The sequence below is a fragment of the Engystomops pustulosus genome, chromosome 3 (assembly GCF_040894005.1).
Source record: "Engystomops pustulosus chromosome 3, aEngPut4.maternal, whole genome shotgun sequence".
Taxonomy (NCBI): Eukaryota; Metazoa; Chordata; class Amphibia; order Anura; family Leptodactylidae; genus Engystomops; species Engystomops pustulosus.
The window spans coordinates 164,401,834-164,422,884 of record NC_092413.1 but is presented as its reverse complement, the minus strand read 5'-3'; the positions used below and the strand labels follow the sequence as shown (position 1 = coordinate 164,422,884).

General features: G+C 40.0%; 1 protein-coding gene across 3 annotated transcripts in view; it reads right to left on the bottom strand.

The window, feature by feature from the left end:
* Positions 1–5,132: 5,132 nt before the first annotated feature.
* Positions 5,133–21,051, bottom strand: part of WDR49 (WD repeat domain 49) — a 76,249-nt gene continuing 60,330 nt past the window's right edge. For all 3 annotated transcript variants that reach the window (XM_072142877.1, XM_072142876.1, XM_072142878.1), the window contains 7 exons: positions 20,402–20,560; positions 17,900–18,087; positions 13,143–13,340; positions 12,232–12,404; positions 10,928–11,034; positions 8,102–8,248; positions 5,133–5,356 (listed from right to left, as the gene is read on the bottom strand). In XM_072142877.1, the coding sequence (XP_071998978.1) occupies positions 5,211–5,356; positions 8,102–8,248; positions 10,928–11,034; positions 12,232–12,404; positions 13,143–13,340; positions 17,900–18,087; positions 20,402–20,560 (1,118 nt within the window). In that variant the 3' untranslated portion in view covers positions 5,133–5,210. The remainder of the gene's footprint in view (positions 5,357–8,101; positions 8,249–10,927; positions 11,035–12,231; positions 12,405–13,142; positions 13,341–17,899; positions 18,088–20,401; positions 20,561–21,051) is intronic.

The window sequence follows — 21,051 nt, the reverse complement described above, 5'->3', positions numbered from 1 at the left end:
TGGAAGAACTGTCCTTTTTTATATAAAACCTTCAATTTAATATGAGACATCCTGAAGTGAAGCTTTTCCCTGCACTTATGTGTTAATACCTGTAACTTTCTGTGTTACCATGTATGAATAAAGAATTCAAGATTTCCGGTGAATCAAAAAGTGCCGACCTCATTTGTTCTGAAGTTCATGTTTGCTTGGGAGAAGAGAAGTACTCTCAGAGGATAGTGCACCTGGAGTTTCAAGCAGGTTCGTTTGGTGTGTATTCACACACAACAGTGACTTCAAGCTACTGTGCCAGGTGTAGGACCCCTTTCGATCTGATAGCACCAACCCACTTTGCAATTCAATTATGATTTCCCTAACTGTCTAATCAGTACAGTCCCTTTGATGCTCCTGGTGTGACAAATCTTCTGGATCTCTTGGCAGCATCTTCTGGATCTCTCAGCAGCGTTCGATACTGTGGACCACCAGCTCCTCCTCAGGATGCTTCGCTTCATTGGCCTGAAGGACACTGCACTCTCTTGGTTTTCCTCCTATCTCTCTCACCGCACTTTCAGTGTCTCCTTTTCTGGATCTCTCTCTTCTTCTGTTCCTCTCTCTGTCGGGGTTCCTCAGGGCTCAGTCCTAGGTCCTCTTCTCTTCTCCTCTCTATACTGCCCCCATTGGACAAACCATCAGCAGATTTGGTTTTCAATATCATCTTTATGCTAATGACACCCAGCTATATACTTCTGCACGTGACATCACCCCTGCCTTAATCCAGAACACTAGTGACTGTCTCTCTGCTGTCTCTAACATCATGTCTTCTCTCTTCTTGAAACTTAATCTTTCTAAGACCGAACTTCTTGTCTTTCCATCATCCACTAACAGAGCCTATCCTAACCTCTCCATATCAGTCTGTGGGGTCACCATAACCACAAAGCAGCAGGCCCGCTGTCTTGGGGTTGTGCTGGACTCCGACCTCTCCTTTGAGCCACACATTCAATCTCTTGCTCGCTCTTGCCGGATGCATCTCAGAAACATCTCCAGAATCCGACTGTTTCTTACATTTGAAACCTGTAAAATGCTAACTGCTCTGATTTACTCTCGTCTAGACTACTGTAACTCTCTACTAACCGGTCTTCCACTCACCAAACTCTCTCCTCTCCAATCGATTCTTAAAGAGAACCCGTCATGCAAAATAACCCCCCTAAACTAAATATATTTTCATAAACTGCCATTAGAGAGCATTGCCCTTATCCCTTCATTGTCCCTTTACATGCCTGTAAACCTAAGCAATGAGGTCCTAAAGCTGTATGCAAATGACCTGTGAAATGTCCAATGAAGCATTAGCATATTCAAGCTGTCCACTCTATTCATGAGTGGGAGGCACAGCCACACCCCCAGTGCTTGACTGACAGCCTGTATAATGATGTGAGGCTGTATAATGATGTGAGGCTGTATAATGATGTGAGGCTGTATAATGATGTACTTCCTGGTGCTGGCGCCCCCTGCAGCCTGCGTGTGCATGTGTGTGTGTGTGTATAGGAGGGATACAGCAGCTCCAGGCAGCCATGTTACAGCAGAACATGTCAGATTCATGTGTAGCTGATGTCTGTGTCTCTCACCTGTATATTAGGAGGATGCAGCATGTCAGCAGATGCAGCACACACACCACCCATGCTTTACTATACATTACACACAGACATGAGCAGGGGGAGGAGAGGGGAGGGGTAACAGGGGTGACAACACTGCCTCTGACCATGTGACCAGCCTCATTTACATGATAAAGAATAGATGATTTTATAATGATTAATGTATGAAATAACTAGATAAAGGCTGGGATGGATCCTTGTGAGCTGCTCCAACAGGTAGAGGTGACAGGACAAGTGGCAGAGACCTGATGACAGGTGTCCTTTAATGCAGCAGCCAAGCTTGTCTTTCAGACTAAACGCTACACGGATGCCTCCAGTTCATGCCAGTCGCTGCCAGTCTCCTTTCGAATACAGTTTAAAATAATAACCCTCATCCACAAAGCTCTGTATAATGCTGCACCCCCCTACCTCTCCTCTCTTATCTCAGTCTATCGCCCAACTTGTGCTCTTAGATCCGCCAGTGATCTTAGATTAACCTCTACCCTAGTGCGGACCTCCCACTCGCGTCTCCAAGACTTCTCTAGAGCTGCACCCATTCTATGGAATGCTCTGCCCTGGACTATCAGACTAATACCTAACCTCCAAAGTCTCAAAATTGCTCTTAAAACCCATTTCTTTAGGCAAGCCTATAACACTCATTAACTGCATGAAGTTTTAACTCTTCTACTAACCCGTCCTGTGTCCTCCTCCCATCTGTTATCCAGCAACCAGCAGGCACCAGACTTCTCTGCAGTCCCATTCACCCTGGACCTTGTATATAAGATGACGGCTGATGATAGGTTCAAGCGACAGCAATCCCATTTATTATATTTTGTTCTATTCCCTAAGAAGAATGGCTTGACCATTATATATTCTTTTACCTCTTGTGTCTCCCCACTCCTCCTCATAAACTGTAAGCTCTTGTGAGCACCTCACTGCTCTTGTTCCATACAAATGTTTGTGCTCTGTCATGTTTTATTATATTTGTATTTGACCCCTATGATTTGTAAAGCGCTACAAAATATGATGGCGCTATATAAAATAAAGATGATGATGATCTTGAACATGTCATGTTTTTTCTTGTAATAGGGAAACATGACAGAAAAGTGAGGACATGACTTGAAACAATTCACGTTCACAACATAACAATGTCATCTTATATTTAAAAAAAAAGTTGAATAATCCATAAAAAGCATATTTCACAAATAAATTTATACTGTAAAATACCTTTGTTTTATGGCCTATATTTTAAACATAAGTTTCCTAAAGGTAAAGCTTCACATGAACATTGCACCACATTAGATTTCCTACTCAGGAGAAATTAGGATTTTACACCTAAAGCAGCATCTTCAACCAATAACCAACACTGCTGCACTGTATTTTCTTTGTAGTTTGTAAATTATAAAGCTTTAAAGGGTAGTCTGGTGACAACAAGTTCTCCTCTATCCACGGGATAGGGAATAACCTACTGATCAGTGGCAGTCCCAATGGTGGGAACCCCATGGATAACACACTGCCGGCAGTCTCAACGCTGGGAACCCCACTGCCACTCCTTTCACTGTATGGCAGTGACAAAAGTGACTGTGCTTTGATAACTTGAACAGGGGAAAGCATTTTCTATTTGGGTGTACAAGAGACCCTTGTTGTTGTTCCCTTTTGAGATCCCACCACTGGTACCCCCACTGATCACCAAGTTAGGGCAAAATGATGACCGGAATACCCATGTTATAGCAATAATTCAACCAACGCCTTGTACATGTCGAAAGACACACTGGTCAAGACTCACTACGTAAACTGAATACAAACTCTTGTCTAACATATTTTAGATACTTTTACAACTTGTGGGTCCATGGCTTTGTGTAAAGGGATGTGGTCTTACTTGCATGCAGCCATAGATACATTAAAGTTTTGATGCATTTTTTGGCATTAACTAAATCAACTAAGACAAAGCGTAAAATTACACAGTCTTTGGGCTCATTCAGACGGTCATGTTGGTTCCGTGTCCGCAAAAAATGTATGATTTTCGTATAGTATCCACATCGTTTTTTTTCCACGTCCCCATGTCATCTGTTTTTTTAACGTTAGGAAAAAAAAAACTTAACATCTTCCTGCTGTACCCAGTAACAACACAAAGGAGTGTCTTCGGTGGGCCCTTTTAGCCTACCATAGACTCCTGCTGTATGGAGGTTTGTGATCTGCATGTGAGAAAAAAATTTGTGCATGCTGCAATGTTTTATCTCACAGTCCTCACATATGTGAAAAAACTCACATGCAAACAGACCGACAGAAATTAGTATGCTCCCCACAAAAAACGATAGCATACAGATTACAAATACACCTAAAACACCATCTAAATTATCCCTTAAACTATAACAGATTCATTATTCATCGTCAGACATCGGTACAATCGTCTAGACTAGCTTAGTAGAATAGATGGATAATGATTTGATAGTAAATTCCAGCTTCTTATAATGGGTGCTGTGTGGATCTATGCCCCGGGTATCTGGGCTGTGGCAGGGCAGGGAATCCTCTTACTAGATTAGAGCCATTAATAGGACGGTAACATGGGTGGCAAATGGCTGTAATTTTGGTGGCTGCTAGGAGGTAAATATGTTAGGCCTTAGAAGTACTTAGAATCTCACATGGTCAACTTGACCCTGAGACAGGATTATTATTAATAAGCATTGTGGTGGCTCTGTTTTAACCTAAAGGGAACATGTCACAGAATTTTTTGCCACAAAACATCAGTCCTTTTTTATTTTATAATTGTATTTGTGTCAGAAGCTGCCATCTTGCTCATGGCCATAGGCAGTACTAGACTGGAGCTAAAACATTGGGGTCAATGGAGCATTTTTGATACTCTGTTCAGGATGAAGGTGTATATCTTCTTTTGTAAATCCTGCCTGCGATGTAAATAAGCTGCCAGCTGCAAAGAAAGTGTCAGACTGGTCATAAGCCAAGTGACCAGTGTAAAAATTACAGGATAAAGTGTTTTTTAAATTAAATATACAGCCGCCTTTCCTTCCATCTGCAACAGGACAGTTTAGACTTGTAGCCCCCCATTTGTTGATATTTTAGTAAAAAATGTCTACCTAATAATTGAACTGTGGATATTTACATGCTTTTCCATCCCACAGAACACTCTTTCCAGGACTGGCATGCAGTCTGGATGTTGTCCAGTTTGGAATTCTCATTTGCCCCTTACCCTAGAAAGAAAATATTTATATATATCCTAAAGTTGCAACCTATGTTTTCCTCCTTACTTTTTTATTTTAAAGTTTCTGAATGAGGGCTTGTTTTTTGTCAGGACACGTTTTGTATTGCAACGGTGCCATGTTTGGGAATTTCAACTAAAAAGTCCACATCATTACTGTGATTAAAAGATACCTGCTCCATGCCCCCACTACAGGTGCCTCCCTGTACCACCCAGCTAAGGCCTCATCCTACTGAATGAGTGAAATCACAGTCAGGGTCTATGACATTTATATTTATGGGACTTCTTTACAATAATTCAAACAACAGGTGAAATTAGACAGATTCATGTTTAATATACAGTACAAGAAGAATAAATAGTTGTTGAGGTATCTGCACACCATTTAGAAGGTTCTATTTTTCCGTAGTCCTTGTGGTTTTCTTGTTTCTCTTTATCTTGGATTCTTGAAGAATTCTCTCATTTAGTTGTTTTGCTTCTAGTTCACGTTCCAATATTTCTCTTGGGAAGAGGCTTTCCTCATCAAACACGGCTTTCAGGGCTACAATAGTGATAGAATCACATTTACATTATTCATGCGACTGGCAAGAACCCAAAAAGTCTTTATTAACACCAATGACTGCTAAACTGACCCAGTTTCACATTATTATCCTGTCTCTTATCACAAGGAAGGTGACATTTTATGTGAACAAGGGCAGAAGCAATCCCAAGCAAAGAACTTGTTTCAGTAAATACAGTACGTGCCTTTAGCGGGTTCTTGCCTTCCCAATCCCCACACACATTTCAGAGTATATTACAAATAACTTCTAATCTTCAGGACTATCCTTTTGACAAGACAAAAATTCTCATTAGTATGTCTTTGCCATAAATATACAAGGTGGATTGTCAGTTTACTGAAGATAAGTCTGGAATTTCAACCTCATCCTATTTCAACTCGATTACCATAGCTTTTTTTAAGCTTCAGGCAAGATGCTTTTGTGACAACCCTATATGTTGAAAGTTTTGAATGGGCTCTCCGCTCTGTATGATCCTTACTACAGAGAATTTCCTACTAGGATCCGGAAAGAGATGTACCGTATAAGCGATTTATAAGTTGAGTAGGGGTAGAGGGGGCATACTCACAAGGGCCCAAAAACCTTAGGATCCCTATTTTGGCCTATGAGAAGTACCAGCACCATAACAATTCATTATAGGTGTTGGGTTAGGTTCCAGTAGTTTCAACAGGGTTGATCACCTTTAGGAAGGGCCACCCATATTATATTTACCCTGTTAAACCTTCTTCAGAGCCTTATGGGTGGTTAGAGGGGCGTGCCAAGGACAACCAAACTCATAGGGGAGTGGTTATAATGGTGGGGGCGTGCAGACATTTATGCCTCCATAGCCCCTCCATCTGCCAGAGGCCATCAGGATCAGATGTCGCAGGAAGTCCCGAATTCTGCTGGACAGTGCTTGAAATTCCCAAAGGCTCCAAGCACCTTTCAGGGAGGTATAACTGGGTATGATTGACCCAATTAGGGTCACACACTTACCCCGTTAAATTTTTCTAAAGTTGCACAAACCCTTTAAGCGATGCCAAGCTACAGTTCAGCATTAAACATCTCTTTTTTTTAATAGACAGAACTGGTAAAAGGCTTTGGCAGCATAGTTCCAATAGAATAGTATTTGTTTTGTTGACCATGCTTGGAGAGAAGTCATTGGCAATAGGAGCTTTAGGATATTGTTGTATTGTAACAGAAGGATAGACCTGAAGTGATACAGAAAGTGTTCAGACCCCTTTACATTTTTTACTATTTTTTTCATTGCAGCCCATTAGTAAGATCAAAAAAGTTCTTTTTGCACACTAATGTACACTCTTTATCCCAGCTTGACAGAAAAAAACAGAAATATAGAAATTTCTGCTAAAACAAGAAAAACCTGAAATATCTCATGGTCAAAAGGATTCAGCCCCTTTGCTCAGTATTGAGTAGAAGCAGCTTTTAATCTAGTACAGCCATGAGTCTTTTTGGGAATGATGCAACAAGTTTTTCACACATGGATTTGGGGATCATCTGCCATTCTTCCTTGCAGATTCTCTCCAGTTGGATGGTGAACGTTTGTGGACAGTCATTTTCAAGTCTCTTCAGAGATGCTTAATTGGGCTTAGGTGAAAGCGGAAGGTGAACCTTTGGCCCAGTCTGAGGTCCAGGGCACTCTGGAAGAGGTTTTCATCCAGGATATCTCTGTACTTGGCCGCTTTTATTTTTTCTTCACTTGCAACCAGTCGTCCTTTTCCCGCAGCTGAAAACCACCCCCCATAGCATGGTGCAGCCACCTCCATTTTCACTGTTGGGAGTGTATTTGGCAGGTGATGAGCATTGCCTGGTTTTCTCAACACATACCGCATAGAATTAACACCTAAAAGATCAAACTTTGTCTAATCAGATGAGAGAATCCTTTTTCTCATAGTCTGGGAGTCCTTTATGTGTTTTTTTTTTTTTTTAGCAAACTGTATTCAGGCTTTCATATGTCTGAGGAGAGGCTTCCGTCGGCACACTCTGCCATAAAGTCCAGACTAGTGGAGGGCTGCAGTCATATTTGACTTTGATAGTTAAACATTCTCCCATCTCTCTAATGCATTTCTGGAGCTCAGCCACAGTGATCTTGGGTTTCTTCTTTACCTCTCTCACCAAGGCTCTTCTCCTATGATTGCATAGTTTGGCTGGATGACCAGGTCGAGAAAGAGTTGTGGCCATCCAAAACTTCTTGAATTTAAGGATTATGGAGGCCACTGTGTTCTTGCAAACTTAGAGCGCTGCAGAAATTCTTTTTTAAGTTTTACCAGATCGGTGCCTTGGTCAGTTCCTTAGACCTAATGATGCTCATGTGCTCTGACATGCACTATGAGCTGCAAAGTCTTATATAGACAGGTGTGTGTCTTTCCTAATCAAGTCTAGTCAGTTTAATTAAACACAGTTGGGCTCCAATACAGGAGTAGATCCATCTCAGAAGAATCAGAAGGAAATGAACAGCATGTGGTTGAACAGCAAAGGGTCTGAATACCTATGTCCATGTGATATTTCATTTTAAGCAAATAAGCAAAAATATCTACATTTCTGTTTTTGTCTGTCAACAAAAAAAAGAACATTTTTGATCTTACCAATTGGCTGCAATAAAATAAAGAGGGTAAAAACCTAGCTGGGATAGATTTGAGTTACTTATAACCATATAATGACTTCATTGAAAAGAAGTAAATTTTATTTTTGAAGGTTATGCAACAAAAATGTAATGTTATAGTATGGTCACTTACTTTCAATGAAGGTTGGGCATTCTATCACATTAGACATTTTTTCTTCTACCTTTTCTCCAAAGTATTTGTCCGGATTTATAACAAAATCGGGTTTGCTCATTTCAGCTGTTTCCCGCAGAGAACCTATATTTAACAAGCTGAAGGTACCTGCCATGAGTCATACAGAACAATCATTAAACTTACTTTGTAGTGTTTTACCAAGCTTCATATTAATAACTTCATTAAATGTTTAATCTACATTAAATGTTTAATCTATAGCCGGCACATACAAGACATGCATTCAGTTAATGCCACTCAAATGAAATGACGCAGATTCATATAGATAGAAACATGAAGGTGTACCTTGTAGTTTAAAGGGTTAGATATATATAAATCCTCTTGAGCCCCACCACTAGTAGGGCCCTTATGGGAAACATAAAAGCCTGACACTGTGGGGAAGATTTTGGTTTTGCTAGGCTTTTTGGCATAAAAAGTCGCAAAAAAGTTGCATTTGAGAGGGGGCCCACAATTTGGGGGGTATGTGAGGGGACTGCAATATAGGGAGAGATGAAAGGGTCCACATTATGTGGAGGAGATGAGAGATCACAAAATCAGGGGGAGATAAGAGAAGGCTACAATATGAGTCACAGTATGAGAGGGGGGCCACATTATGGGGGGTATGCAGGGGTATAGCGACCGCAGTCGCAGGGGGTTCGACCGAGACCAGGCCCCTGGAAAAGAAGGGCCCGGGCTGTGGATGTCATACCTTCCTAAAATCTTAAAATCTGTACAGCCACCAGTTCCTTACAGCTTTCCAAAGGAGGAGATGAGGTGAGTATATATACACTCATAAGTATATATATATATATATATATATATGCACTATATAGTATGTAATAAGGAGCTGGGTGATAATAATGGCTCCTGGTCTTTAATACGGGGGCTGGGGGGACAATAATAGCTGTAGTATGTAATGGGAGGGTTATTAATGGCTCCTAGAATGTAATAAAGTGGTGGGGGTTAGTAATTGCTCCTAGTATGTAATAAGGGGGTGGGAGGGTTAATAATGGCTCTTAGTATGTAATAAGGAGGTGGGGAGGGGGGGTAATAATGGTTACTGGTGTTTAATAAGGGGGCTGGGGGAATAATAATAGCTCCAAGTATGTAATAAGGGGGTGAGAGGGTTAACAATGGCTCCTAGAATGTAACAAGGGAGTGAGGCTGAGTGGGGGGAGTAATAATAACCAACGGTAATAGGGGAATAATGGGTCCTGCTATAGTATAAGAGAGGACAGGGAATAATGGCTGCTGGACAATATAATATAAAAGAGAGGATGGGCACTCCTTGCTGGCATATTAAGGGGCTCCCGGTCAGAATATTATAGCGGGGGAAGGGGGGTATATTATTGGGATGGGCCACCTGGATGGTAAACTTCTAGACCCAATAATGGAAGACTGCTGGACAATTGGAGGCTGACAGAATATTTATAACTGGGGGCTGCTGAATAGTGTACTGTGTACTTACTTATTAATTAGTAAGAGGGGCTACCATGCTACATATAGTTAATTTTGACACTTCTGACTACATATAGATTGGTGGGGGAGCTGCCATGCTACTTTAATTAATGGCAGGTGCAGGGCTACATGTAAATTAATGGGGGGGTACTGTGGGGGACCACATTATGAGGGGAAGGTGAGAGGTCATAATATAAGGGGGAGATGAGGCCATAATATGAGGAGGATATGAGAGGGTCCGCAATTTGAGGGGGAGATAAGAGGAGGTCACAATATGAGAGGGAGATGAGAGTGACTACAGGAGAAAATAAGAGGACACAATATGGGGGGGGGGGTGAGAGGTCACAATATCAGGGGAAGATAAGGGGCCACAATATCAGAGGATGATGAGGGGCCACAATTTGAGCTAGGAAAGGCACTGATTGCTTTCAATAGACTGGACTTTATATCCATGCTCACAAGATTGAATTACATTTTAGGCTTGGAATACAGACATCCCGAGAGGAGATTCTCCAGATGTACCTAAAATGCATTTTAAAACACAATTCAATCACATCTTGTGTTCATGGTCTTAAGCTGCGTTCACATTATGTGTTTGCATGGCGTTTTAAAGTATATTACAAACACATTGGGAAAAAACGCATCTCAAAATACATCTGTGTTTTTATGATCATTAATACTGATGTGGTTCAAAATGCAATGAAAATGCATTCTATAAAGGTAGCCTTTGAATATACAGAATTAATTTCACTGGTTGACCCTATGCCCCCAAGTCCAACCCTGCGATGGGGGTCAGGTAGCACCCATTATCGAGAAGGATGCAGATTTAATCTCTGGGTCCTGAACCTATCAGGTATTTACAGAATTTTCTGTAGATTCGTCATAAATAGCTGGTAGAAGAATATAACTTTAAGACTTGATTTACCACGACTGACTTTTAACATCCACCATTACAAGTTTTTGACATATCAAGTGATACTAAATATTTTTCCGGTTACCTTCTCATCTTGAAAAGTTGTCAGAATAATATACTAAATCTTTGGATTTAAAATAGTGAAATGCGACCTTCCCATATGATTTACAGATGAATACTGATGGTCACATTAATATTCATTAGGTTCGTCATCTTCATATACTTTATTTGTAAGCAGTGTTTTACATCATGCTTCCAGATGCCTTGCAAGTTTAATGAATGATTTCCATTGTCACAAATCAAAAAACTTTCTCTGAGTAACATTGTGACTGGTGATATTTTATTTATGATAACTGATGCGGTGCGAAAACTATCATAAATTTCATATGGATCAACGACAAATGTGTCAGTGCACTTACCAATTGCATTTTGGACTGAATCTCCACAGAAGTTTGAATGTAACTTTTCTTTTAACCCATTTCTTCTGTACTTTCTACCTAAGATTGTATTTTCCCACGGACTAGTCCTCAATAAATCAAAAATAATGAATAGTTAATACAAAACGTGTCCATTATTCATGTTGATGCAATGCAAGGCACAGACTGCATGGGTCACACTGAAAGAATTAACAGGTATTGTAGAACCCATATGAATAAAAATGAATCTTCTTTCTTAGAGAATGCAAAATCACTATTGTCGGAGTATAAACTAGGCCATATTGTCACAAAAGGGAAAGTAGAATCTAGCAAAACCATCTTCATGAAAGCCTCAAAAGGAAAAGCGTTAAACAACATGAGATTGTTATAGAATTTAATTTATTTATTCCATATATAAAATAATTCTTTCCTACAATAAAACAAATACAGTTAAAATCTCAATTTAGCCTTTGGTCATAGCTATTGGCTTAAAGGGAACCTATCAGCAGAAATTAGAATGATTAGCAGATTAAAACCTTTCAAATTTTGTTTCATGGCCTGAAGTGGTGACATCATTTGAAAAATCCACTTGGAAGTGAGATGTAAATGGTTGTCTAAAGTCCCCGAGGAGGCAGAGAGCTCAGTGCTGAAGTCAAGTTCCTGCATCCAAGGACCTCATAAATGGCTCTTCTGAAGTCTACTGCATGATGTTAATCACATTAGAGGGGGAGTTGAAAAGAACTTGACTTCAGTGCTGAGTTCTCCGCCTCCCTGACTTTATACAACCAATTTAAATCTCACTTTAAGGCCTTATTCACAAGCGGACGCTCATAGGATATTAACAGGAACTGCTCTATGTTGTGCCGTGCGGCTGCCCAGCACGTTCCTGGTGTGGTGCACCATGCCTAACCGCAGCGTGACTGTGCACAATACTAGGGTTTGCAGGTGGTCATGTGAATGAAGCCTAAGGTAGATTTTCTGCATGATATTCTTTTGCTCAATAATTATTCCTTATGACAACCCCATACATATTCACATCAACTTTGGCCGAATTATTATGTCCTGTCAATAGGGAGAAGAGAGTAAGTCTCTACCAGACATCTTGGATAGCAGGTTATATTCCTGAGGGCATAAGGATTGGACATTGAAATTCCAAATGTCTGATTTTTCTTTCCACTGACATCATCTGTTAGTGCATACTGCATTAACTAAACATACAGAATTATCATATATACATATATGACCAGGCCACATGATGGCAATAATAGCATAATATAATGTTCAAAGAAAACTCAGTTATGACTTACTTAAAGGTTAACTTCCCTTTATCTTCAATGAAGTCCTCTAAACCATGATTGTCAGATTGTTCTGCAGCTTCATGATGGGGAGAAGCCAAATCCTCTATTGTTTCCTGTATGTTGTCTAACTCATTATTATCTTCAGTTATCAAAGATCTTTCTTCAATTCTCCAGTGTTCCTCCTAAACAACAACGGACATGTAGTAATTAAATCAAGGAAACCTTTACCATGTTTCTATTGATCAGATTCTCACGAGGAAGGGTCACTGACAAACAGAGTAAACTATCTGCGTTACATCAGTGATATGGAGCTGCAGATAGCTAATGTGATTAAATAGATTGAGTGTGACATGTGCCTCTCCCTCAAGAGCATCCCAGGAATACAACAGGTTAATACAGGCAGTCCCCGGGTTACATACAAGATAGGGTCTGGAGGTTTGTTCTTAAGTTGAATTTGTATGTAAGTCGAAACTGTATATTTTATAATGGAAGTTCTAGACAATTTTTTTTCTTTTGCCCCAGTGACAATTGGAGTTTCAAAATTTTTGGTGTAATTGGACCAAGAATTATCAATAAAGCTTCATTACAGACATCTTACAGCTGATTATTGCAGCCTGGGACTATAGTAAAGCATCCAGAGAGCTTCACCAGAGGTCACAGTGGGCAGAGGGGTCTGTCTGTAACTATGGGTTGTCTGTAAGTCGGGTGTCCTTAAGTAGGGGACCGCCTGTAATTACTGCTAAAAGATATGGCATGTACAAAGTTCCAATATTACATATATCCTCGGACATCCATATGATCCTAAGCAGATTATAATGAATTTGGAGTAAACACTACAAAATTGGAGCTGCTACTTAAAGGTAACCTGTCATTAGGGTCACACATTTTCACAGTAGTTTAATTTCGATGATAGTCTTTACCTGTCCATATATTCCAACTTGATTCCCCCACACATCACTGACACATATGCTGCAGTCTGCAGATGCGGAAATGATGAGAAGGCAGTGGTTATGTGTGCATGTCTCAAGGTGCGTGACACAGTCACTGTGTGGCTGGAAGGACGTTACCAATAGCGGGGGGTCCAAGGTCTTCTTTTCACTGTAATCAATACAGTACTCCTAGAGGATAAGAAATACAAACTGAATGCTAACACAATCTTTAATATTATCTGAGGTAGTTATGACTGCATTAAAGGGAACCTGTCACTTGTGATTATAGTAGTTTATGTAAGATTAATTCACATTATCTGGCTCCTTGCCAGCAACATGTGGTGAGTCCCGGGGAAAGGGCAGTAGTAGCCTGTGTGTGGCTGTGTCTTCTCTCCTCTACACTCAAGCCGCTCCATCCTCACTTCCGTCGTGTGCATTGAGCGGGCAGGGGAGGAAGGGGGATGGTATTGAGGACAGGAAGAATCCACAAGAAGAAACAGGCTGCAGCTTCCCACTCTCCCCCGGACCTCAGAACATGCTGCTGGCAGGGAGCCAAGTAATGTAAAATAAACTATTATAAACTACTGAAATGATTCAGAATTGTGTTGCACACTGTGTGTTAAAGGTGTGCCTCAAAAAAGTTCCAAACAGTGCAGGGTAAGCCATGTAATTGAAGACATGTTGCACTTCAAGCAGTTTGTACTACTGGCCCAGCAAATCAGTATATAACACTGCTAAACCAATTCAACGGGAAGTGTTTAATGCTTAGTTTCTCATATTCTATGGGGAGGACAGGGAAACTTACTCTTGCAAGTGAGTTTAACAGATCACAAATGATCGGTGGGTATCTCAACAGGCATCTACTTTAAGAAATACAATGGGCTCACCTACCTAACTGAGACCCTTTTATCGTGGCTGAGTGCAAAGGTTTGCTGTACTAAAACAAGGGGAATTAGTTAACACATTGGGGAACATTTACTTACCTGTCCGAGTCGTGATCCCTGATCCGGAATGTCCGCCGAATCTGCTGCGATCCTGCGCCTGATATCCTGCATGTGTCGTTGCCCACTCAGGTCCGCCAGAGTTCACCTTCTTCTTCTGGATGCATGTAAGTGCTTGATCTTGCGACACAAATTCAAAGTTAAATCCCGCGGTTTGTCTGAATCCGTTGGATCGTCTGACGGCCCGCCCCCAATTTGTATTGCCTGCAAGCCGGCACGATTGTGACACAATCCGATCGTGTGCGTGATCCCCGTAAAGTCAGGTAACCCGACAAAAATGCGGCTGCGGGACCCTTAATAAATAAGCCCCATTGGGGCTGGGGATTGTGTCGCACGCGATCAGATTGTGTCGCAATCGCACCGGCTTTCACGTGACACAAATCAACGGATTCAGCCTAAGCGCAGGATTTAACATTCAAATTTGTGTCACAAGCCAAGCACTTACATGCATTGGGAATAAGAATGCGAACTCCAGCGGACCTGAGCAGGGAGCGACACATGCAGGATATCGGGCGCACAATCTACGTGGACCACGGCAGATGTGTATTCCGGCGGACATTCTGGAACGGGGTTCGCGACTTGGATGGGTAAGTAAATGTGCCCCATTATGATAGAATCTGAGATGTGTATGATGATCAGATGTCATATGGTTCAAACACCCTAGGGGACTTTAAAAAAAAAAAAATTTTTAAACAATGGAAATAAAAATAAACCAACATCAATGTGTTAGTTATCCTCACACCCCAAAATACCAGATTTTTTTTTATACATAAACATGACTATACCATGTGAAAAAAAACTCTAAATGATTTGGCCTCACTTTAAAATTGGATTCCAAATTTTCCAGAATGGTAGCAATGAAACCGTCAAAAAATGCAATGGCACTGATTTTTTTTCCCGAAAGACTAATTCTTTAAAGGTATTAAAACTAAATAAAAACTAAAAATTTGGTATCATGAAGCAATTTGTACAAACTGTAATACAAAGTCTGTAATTAAATGGCACCAAATGCGTCTTTTTGTCAATTGTACAAAATTTGTCATTTTTCTCAAGCTCCCCGGTATATTGTGTGAAATAATAAAAACTGATACTAGGAAGTGCAATTTATCCTGCTGCTTATGCCTTTAGGGAAGTTGGGAGTGATAAATGAAAATTTAAAAAACATAAAAGGGCTGTGGGGCAAGAGGTTAAAGCACAGGTCATAGACATAACAACCAGTGATATTCAAACTAGAAAATTGAAAGAATAGTTTATCTGATCAGTTGCTTCAGATCATAACTTTATTTTACCTTTGTACCAGTTTTCATACATATCCCCTGCTGTGCTCACATAAGCTTGTGAGCTAAACATAGGCCTGGAAAGAGCTGTGGGAAGGACATGTACATCATGGTGGGTTATTTTTTTTTTCTTTTCTGTTTTCCCAGAACATTTCACTGACTTACAAGGTCAGCCAACATTAGAAAATAAAACATCAGTCAATGTAACAAACGCTTCATCACTCTTCAGACCCCAAACACATTACAGAAGAGATTAAAGAAATTTAGTACAATAGGTTCTACAAGATTACAAGAGACGTGATGTGAAACTAAATGCACCAAATAAGCCACAACACAATCTTCGAGTGTCGTACTCAAAATCTTTAACCAACAGGAGGTTTTGTTTGGAATACATTTCCTACTCCCAAATAAAAACAAAAATTACCAATATAAGTCCTTGATTGTCCTTCTTTGAAATTGTAAGAATTTCTAACAGCCGTTTTCTAGGCACATTGTGTATCTTTATGGTTGTCCACCTGTCTAAGTCGCCCCTACTTATTTTTAAGGTTCAACTGGATAAGGCAGTTTTGACTGGAACAAAATGTAATAACCAGATAATTTTATGGACACACAAATCTCAGATTAAGTAACCTATTATGTGGTTGTGTTATTAGGTTAAAGGGTTTGCTATTTATACCAAACTTTAACAGGTCATGTATAAGACCCTAATAGGGTTAATTATATTATACCTACCCTGTCAAAGTTTGTTGTCTACCGCGGGGAGCCACATGACTCCAAGGCAGCAGGACTCAGGCATTTTGTGTCCTTTTGGCATCTGATTGTTGGAGGGGGCTGTGCAGCCATTACGGCTCCCATATCATTGGTCGGTGGGGCGCGATAAGGACATCTGCATGCCCCTCTAATCAATGATATGAGAGCTGTTATGATGAAAATGCATGTATAAAGTAATGACTGCATGGCCCCTTGCATCCACCGGAAGCCACCAGGACACATGACTAGTGATGAAAAAGTGCCAAGTTGCTTGATTGACTGCAGAATTGGCCAATTAAGCAGCTTCGAGCCCCTTAGCAACCGCAGAATAGAGGAATCTCCTATAATAAGGGATGAAGGAAATCTGAAATAATTGCCTTTATAAAGGAGCTATGAAGAATTGTATCCAATACTTGGAAAGACCAGACCTGGTTATTAGCATGTATTGTATCATCCAGCAAGATCTTGAAAATCCTTTCAATGTCTAATATTCAGCCACAGAAAATTATAAATCATCATCATCAATCATGCCTTGTTTGCAGCGCTGCTCCTTCTGCATTTTTCTACCTAGATCAGAAAACAGGTCACTGACCAGTGAAAATAGCACCCACAATAAACTAGTGCAGAAGTTCTGTTGTTAGTGAAAACTGCGCTTTCCTACCTAGTTCAGAAGTCTTGTTGTCAGACAATATGAACTTTCCTACCTCGTGCACTGGTCAGTTAAAATAGTGCACAAGAAAACCTGGTACAGAAGTCTTGTTGTCAGCAAAATTTATGATTTCCTACCTACTTCTGAAGTCTTGTTGTCAGAGAAAATTGCATTTTTTTCACCTAATTCAAAGTAGTGTGGTCACTGGTCAGTGAAAATAGTGTACACAAAAAAGTAGTGCAGCCTGTTGTCAGCAGATAACGTGTTTTTTTACCTAGATCAGAAAAGTGTGGTCAGTGAGCACTAATATGTGGATCAGAAAAGTGCCCCTGTTAGTGAAAAAGCATGCAGTTATACTTAGATAAAATGTTTGCATGACATTTTCTGGGCTTTTCTGGGCCGGCCAGAGCTTGCCCTCTATGCCTTGCAGGCTCTGTCCTGCCTGTGGCAAAATGTGCATTCAGTAGCACTGGTGGTGTCATCACCAATAATGGGTCTGAACAGCCAGAGTGCCTTTAACCGATGTGACATAATTTTTTATTATTATATGTTTTTATTATTTCTTTGTTTAATTTTTTTAAAGTTATGGTATTATGTATTGCATAGGCCATTGTGGGAAGGGCAACTGCCCTGTGATTCCCACCATTTTTCATTCCTGTAGCCCTTACTAGCCCCATTTTCAGGCATTTTGAGTGATAAAATCCAGGTCCTCATTGATTTTAATAGAGTTCATTTTAGTCCTAGTCCTAAACCGAATATTGTTGTGAAAAGTGAACAAACCCGTCAAACCCGAACTACGACCAACCCACTCAGAACTATACGGGAAGTCAACTGATCCACAGCAAATGACAAACTTTAACAGGGTAAGTATAATAAGGGAGACACTATTAAGGTCAAACAGATTTCCTATAGTTCTTTTTTCGCCTGGTATATAGCAATCCTGCTTCTCTACCTACAGTACGTATTATTCAAAAGATTATGTCATGTACAGTATGTTACATCTTAATCAGCAGAGAATAACATTCTTAAGATCAGGTCAACTATTCAGTGCATGTAAAAGATGTATATTACCTGTATGTCCCAAACTTTAATCAACCCATCAAGGTCTCCTGTAATTAGGTAAGTGTTCATTGTGTCAATGGTCATAACTATAAAACTTGCACCTTCATGAGCTTGAAACTCTCCCATTAACTGGTTTCTAAAAATATTCCAAAATCTAACATAGCCAGATCCTCCACATGACACTAGGTTGGCGCCACCTGAAATGAAAAAGATAATATTATTGTGACATGGAGACGCAGATTAATACAGAGATTGCATATATAACCAAACATGTCTTACTTTCCAAAATTAATTATGGGGTTTGATCTTCTATGTGATTTTAGCAATCTGGCCAAGTCTTTATACTTTTCATATCTTCAAACTCAAACGGTAACGTCAATGCATCAGTATTTCTTGCCCTAGAGACCATAGTATTAAAATACTTACTTTCTACCATGGCCAGCAGAAATAACTGCATAACAGGTAATTAAAGTCTGATTGAATCTTGTACTGCTTCTTACTGCTGACACAAGTTCTCTGGATCTTTCTTCAGTAATCTAGTCTTAATTGCTGACCATCCTATGGCTGGTAAAATCTAGTAAAGTGAAGCATCCAGTGCAGGTGAAAGTAATAGGACTGTACATGTACTGTCTTACGAAGCAAAATTACGGCTACTTAATACGGCCGTAAAAAATTATATTGGCATCAGTCTCCAAGTTATAATACCAGTTGGGCTCATGTCTTACTCTGCTGTAGACACAGTGGCTAACAACGTCATCGAATGTGACGAGTCCCCCAACTACTCCTCATAAGGGAAATGGAAAGGCAATGGAAAGATTCCTTGGAAATGGAAATTAGGCCTGCACATCCCATTGATAGGTAAAGCTGCCCAGTGTGGGTTTAAAATATGTTTTCCATGAGCCATCTTGTCCCTGCACAGTTAGTGCTTGACTTGGTCACACATATTGCTCAAGTGTTTCTATCAATCTACTAATTATGCACAAGAGAAATGAAAGCTGCTCGGCCAGATCTGAACAAATGAGATTAGGTGATATGAGTGAGGTCATTGTATACTGCTGCGCTCTCCCCTTGAAGCCACGGTGAAAGTAACAAGTTGGAAAATAAAAGGCTTCATTATTTCAAATCTTGAAAAAAAAAAGGAAGAGATCTTAAAAGTCCATCTGCCAGGAATCCATGTAATTAATACCGCTCTCTTCAAAGTCAACCATTTCAAAGCAAATTAATTAGGAGAAAAGAATTTCATTTATTTGTTTCATTTAATAACAAAATTAGGTAGAAAATAAAGTTGTGGTTGTTAAAGAGCAGCAGTATCACTTGGTTATTGAATCCCTATGCTGCCGATTAATTACCAGTATTAAATCCAAGGGATAATTTGTATCCTCTCCTCTTTTTGTACCTCTATGAGGGATGTAGGTTCCTATCGGCTAGTGACTAATCTGCAGAATGGGGTGCTAAAATCCTCCACTTAGGCATAATAATAATAACATGGCGAGAATGGGGGTCCACTGTACCCCGAATGAATGGAGCGTCATTTTGAAAATGTTAACTACAATTTCATTAATTGTCTATGGCACTTATGGAAATAGCTTAATATTGACTATCTCTGGTATCATCATAGAGATGAATAAAGCAGCAGGCGCATATTTAACCAGCTGCTCTATTCATTTGGGGGTAAACAATCTCTTGATCCCTAGGGTTTTACCACTGGGACCCCCACAATATACAACCCCTTTATTGCTTCTAAAAAATGAGCCCTCCTTCTCTGGAGGACTTATTACCAGTTAAACAAAAAGGGTTATTCATTTTTTACATCAGGGATGGCCTGGATTTGAAGACAATTTCCATAGAATAAGTTCCTTTAAAAGTGCAGTCTGGAAACATTCATAGAGTTGATCAATGTAGAAGAAGGTGTGAAATAGGAGGCATAAGCCAAAAGCCTACATATTCTGCAGATCCATAACTTGGAAGGCTTAATGTTGTCCATCTTAAATTAAGCCAATTTGTTTGTATGGTCTGGCAAGCTTGTCGTGTGTAATGATGATAGACCAGACTGCCGATCAATACCACATACTGGGACGGTAGACCATCAGTTATTTAGAAGATAATTCAAAAGTGACAATAAAAGGAATGGATGTGACAGATAGAGACAGAGTCCTCCAAACATTTCTTAAGTTATTAAGTCCTTATCATTCCTCCATCTTGATCCAAGAAGCCTCAAGCTTCCAGTGCTATCAATATTTAACATCTCACCACATCTTGTCCCCCTGTTCTACATTAACGACAACCTGTAGTATCTACAAACTCGATAGTAATGCAACAATAGCAAGGGATGGCATAAAACCTGACAAACTATTACCTCAGTCTATATAAGAGATGAGGTAAAAAAAAATATATTTTGGCTCTCTCCTCTAAACCGGTGCTCCAGAGACAGGAGAAGGTTATTTAAGATAACGCACAGCTAGAGTCAATATGTATTGTTCAAGAAGAGGAATGTGTGAAAATAAAAGCTACCTGTTGCAGAGATATGTTTTCTTGCCCCCAGGAAGAACAATCTTGTTACAGTATTATTGCTGTCAGAGTCTGTGTTGTAGAAGCCACTCGAAGAACGTGTGTATCTTCCAGAGGATGATGACGAGATGCTTCGCTTTCCAGCGCTATACAGCTGAGAGCCTGCATAAAAAAGGATTTTCAGATTGGTTCACAGCTATAAACTGGATTCACCTGAGTCTTTTAATACTACACTATAATATATTGCTTTGCAACTTACATATAACCATCTACGTCCCTGCATTAGATCTTTTTAAAATAAATTCAAAAATAATAAATGGTGTTGTGAGGTTCCAAAAATGAAAAATAAATAAATATGCATATTCTCAATATGTATGCTGAATTCTACTATTGATTGCTTGCTCTACCGACTGCCCATGGCACAGACCTCTAATCCTGTGGACAGGTGCCCCACTGCCATTCTGGCACAGCAGTCAGACTGTCTGTTATGTGTCATAGCAGGGAGCAAACTATCAAAGACTAATAAAGAAGCGTCACAATCACTCTCAGTTTGTTCAGCTGTCCATACATCTTCCTCATGAATCTAATGCTTTGCCCCTATATATTTTTACTTGTGGTTTTTTCATGATTCACACATGTTCGGATCAGTATTT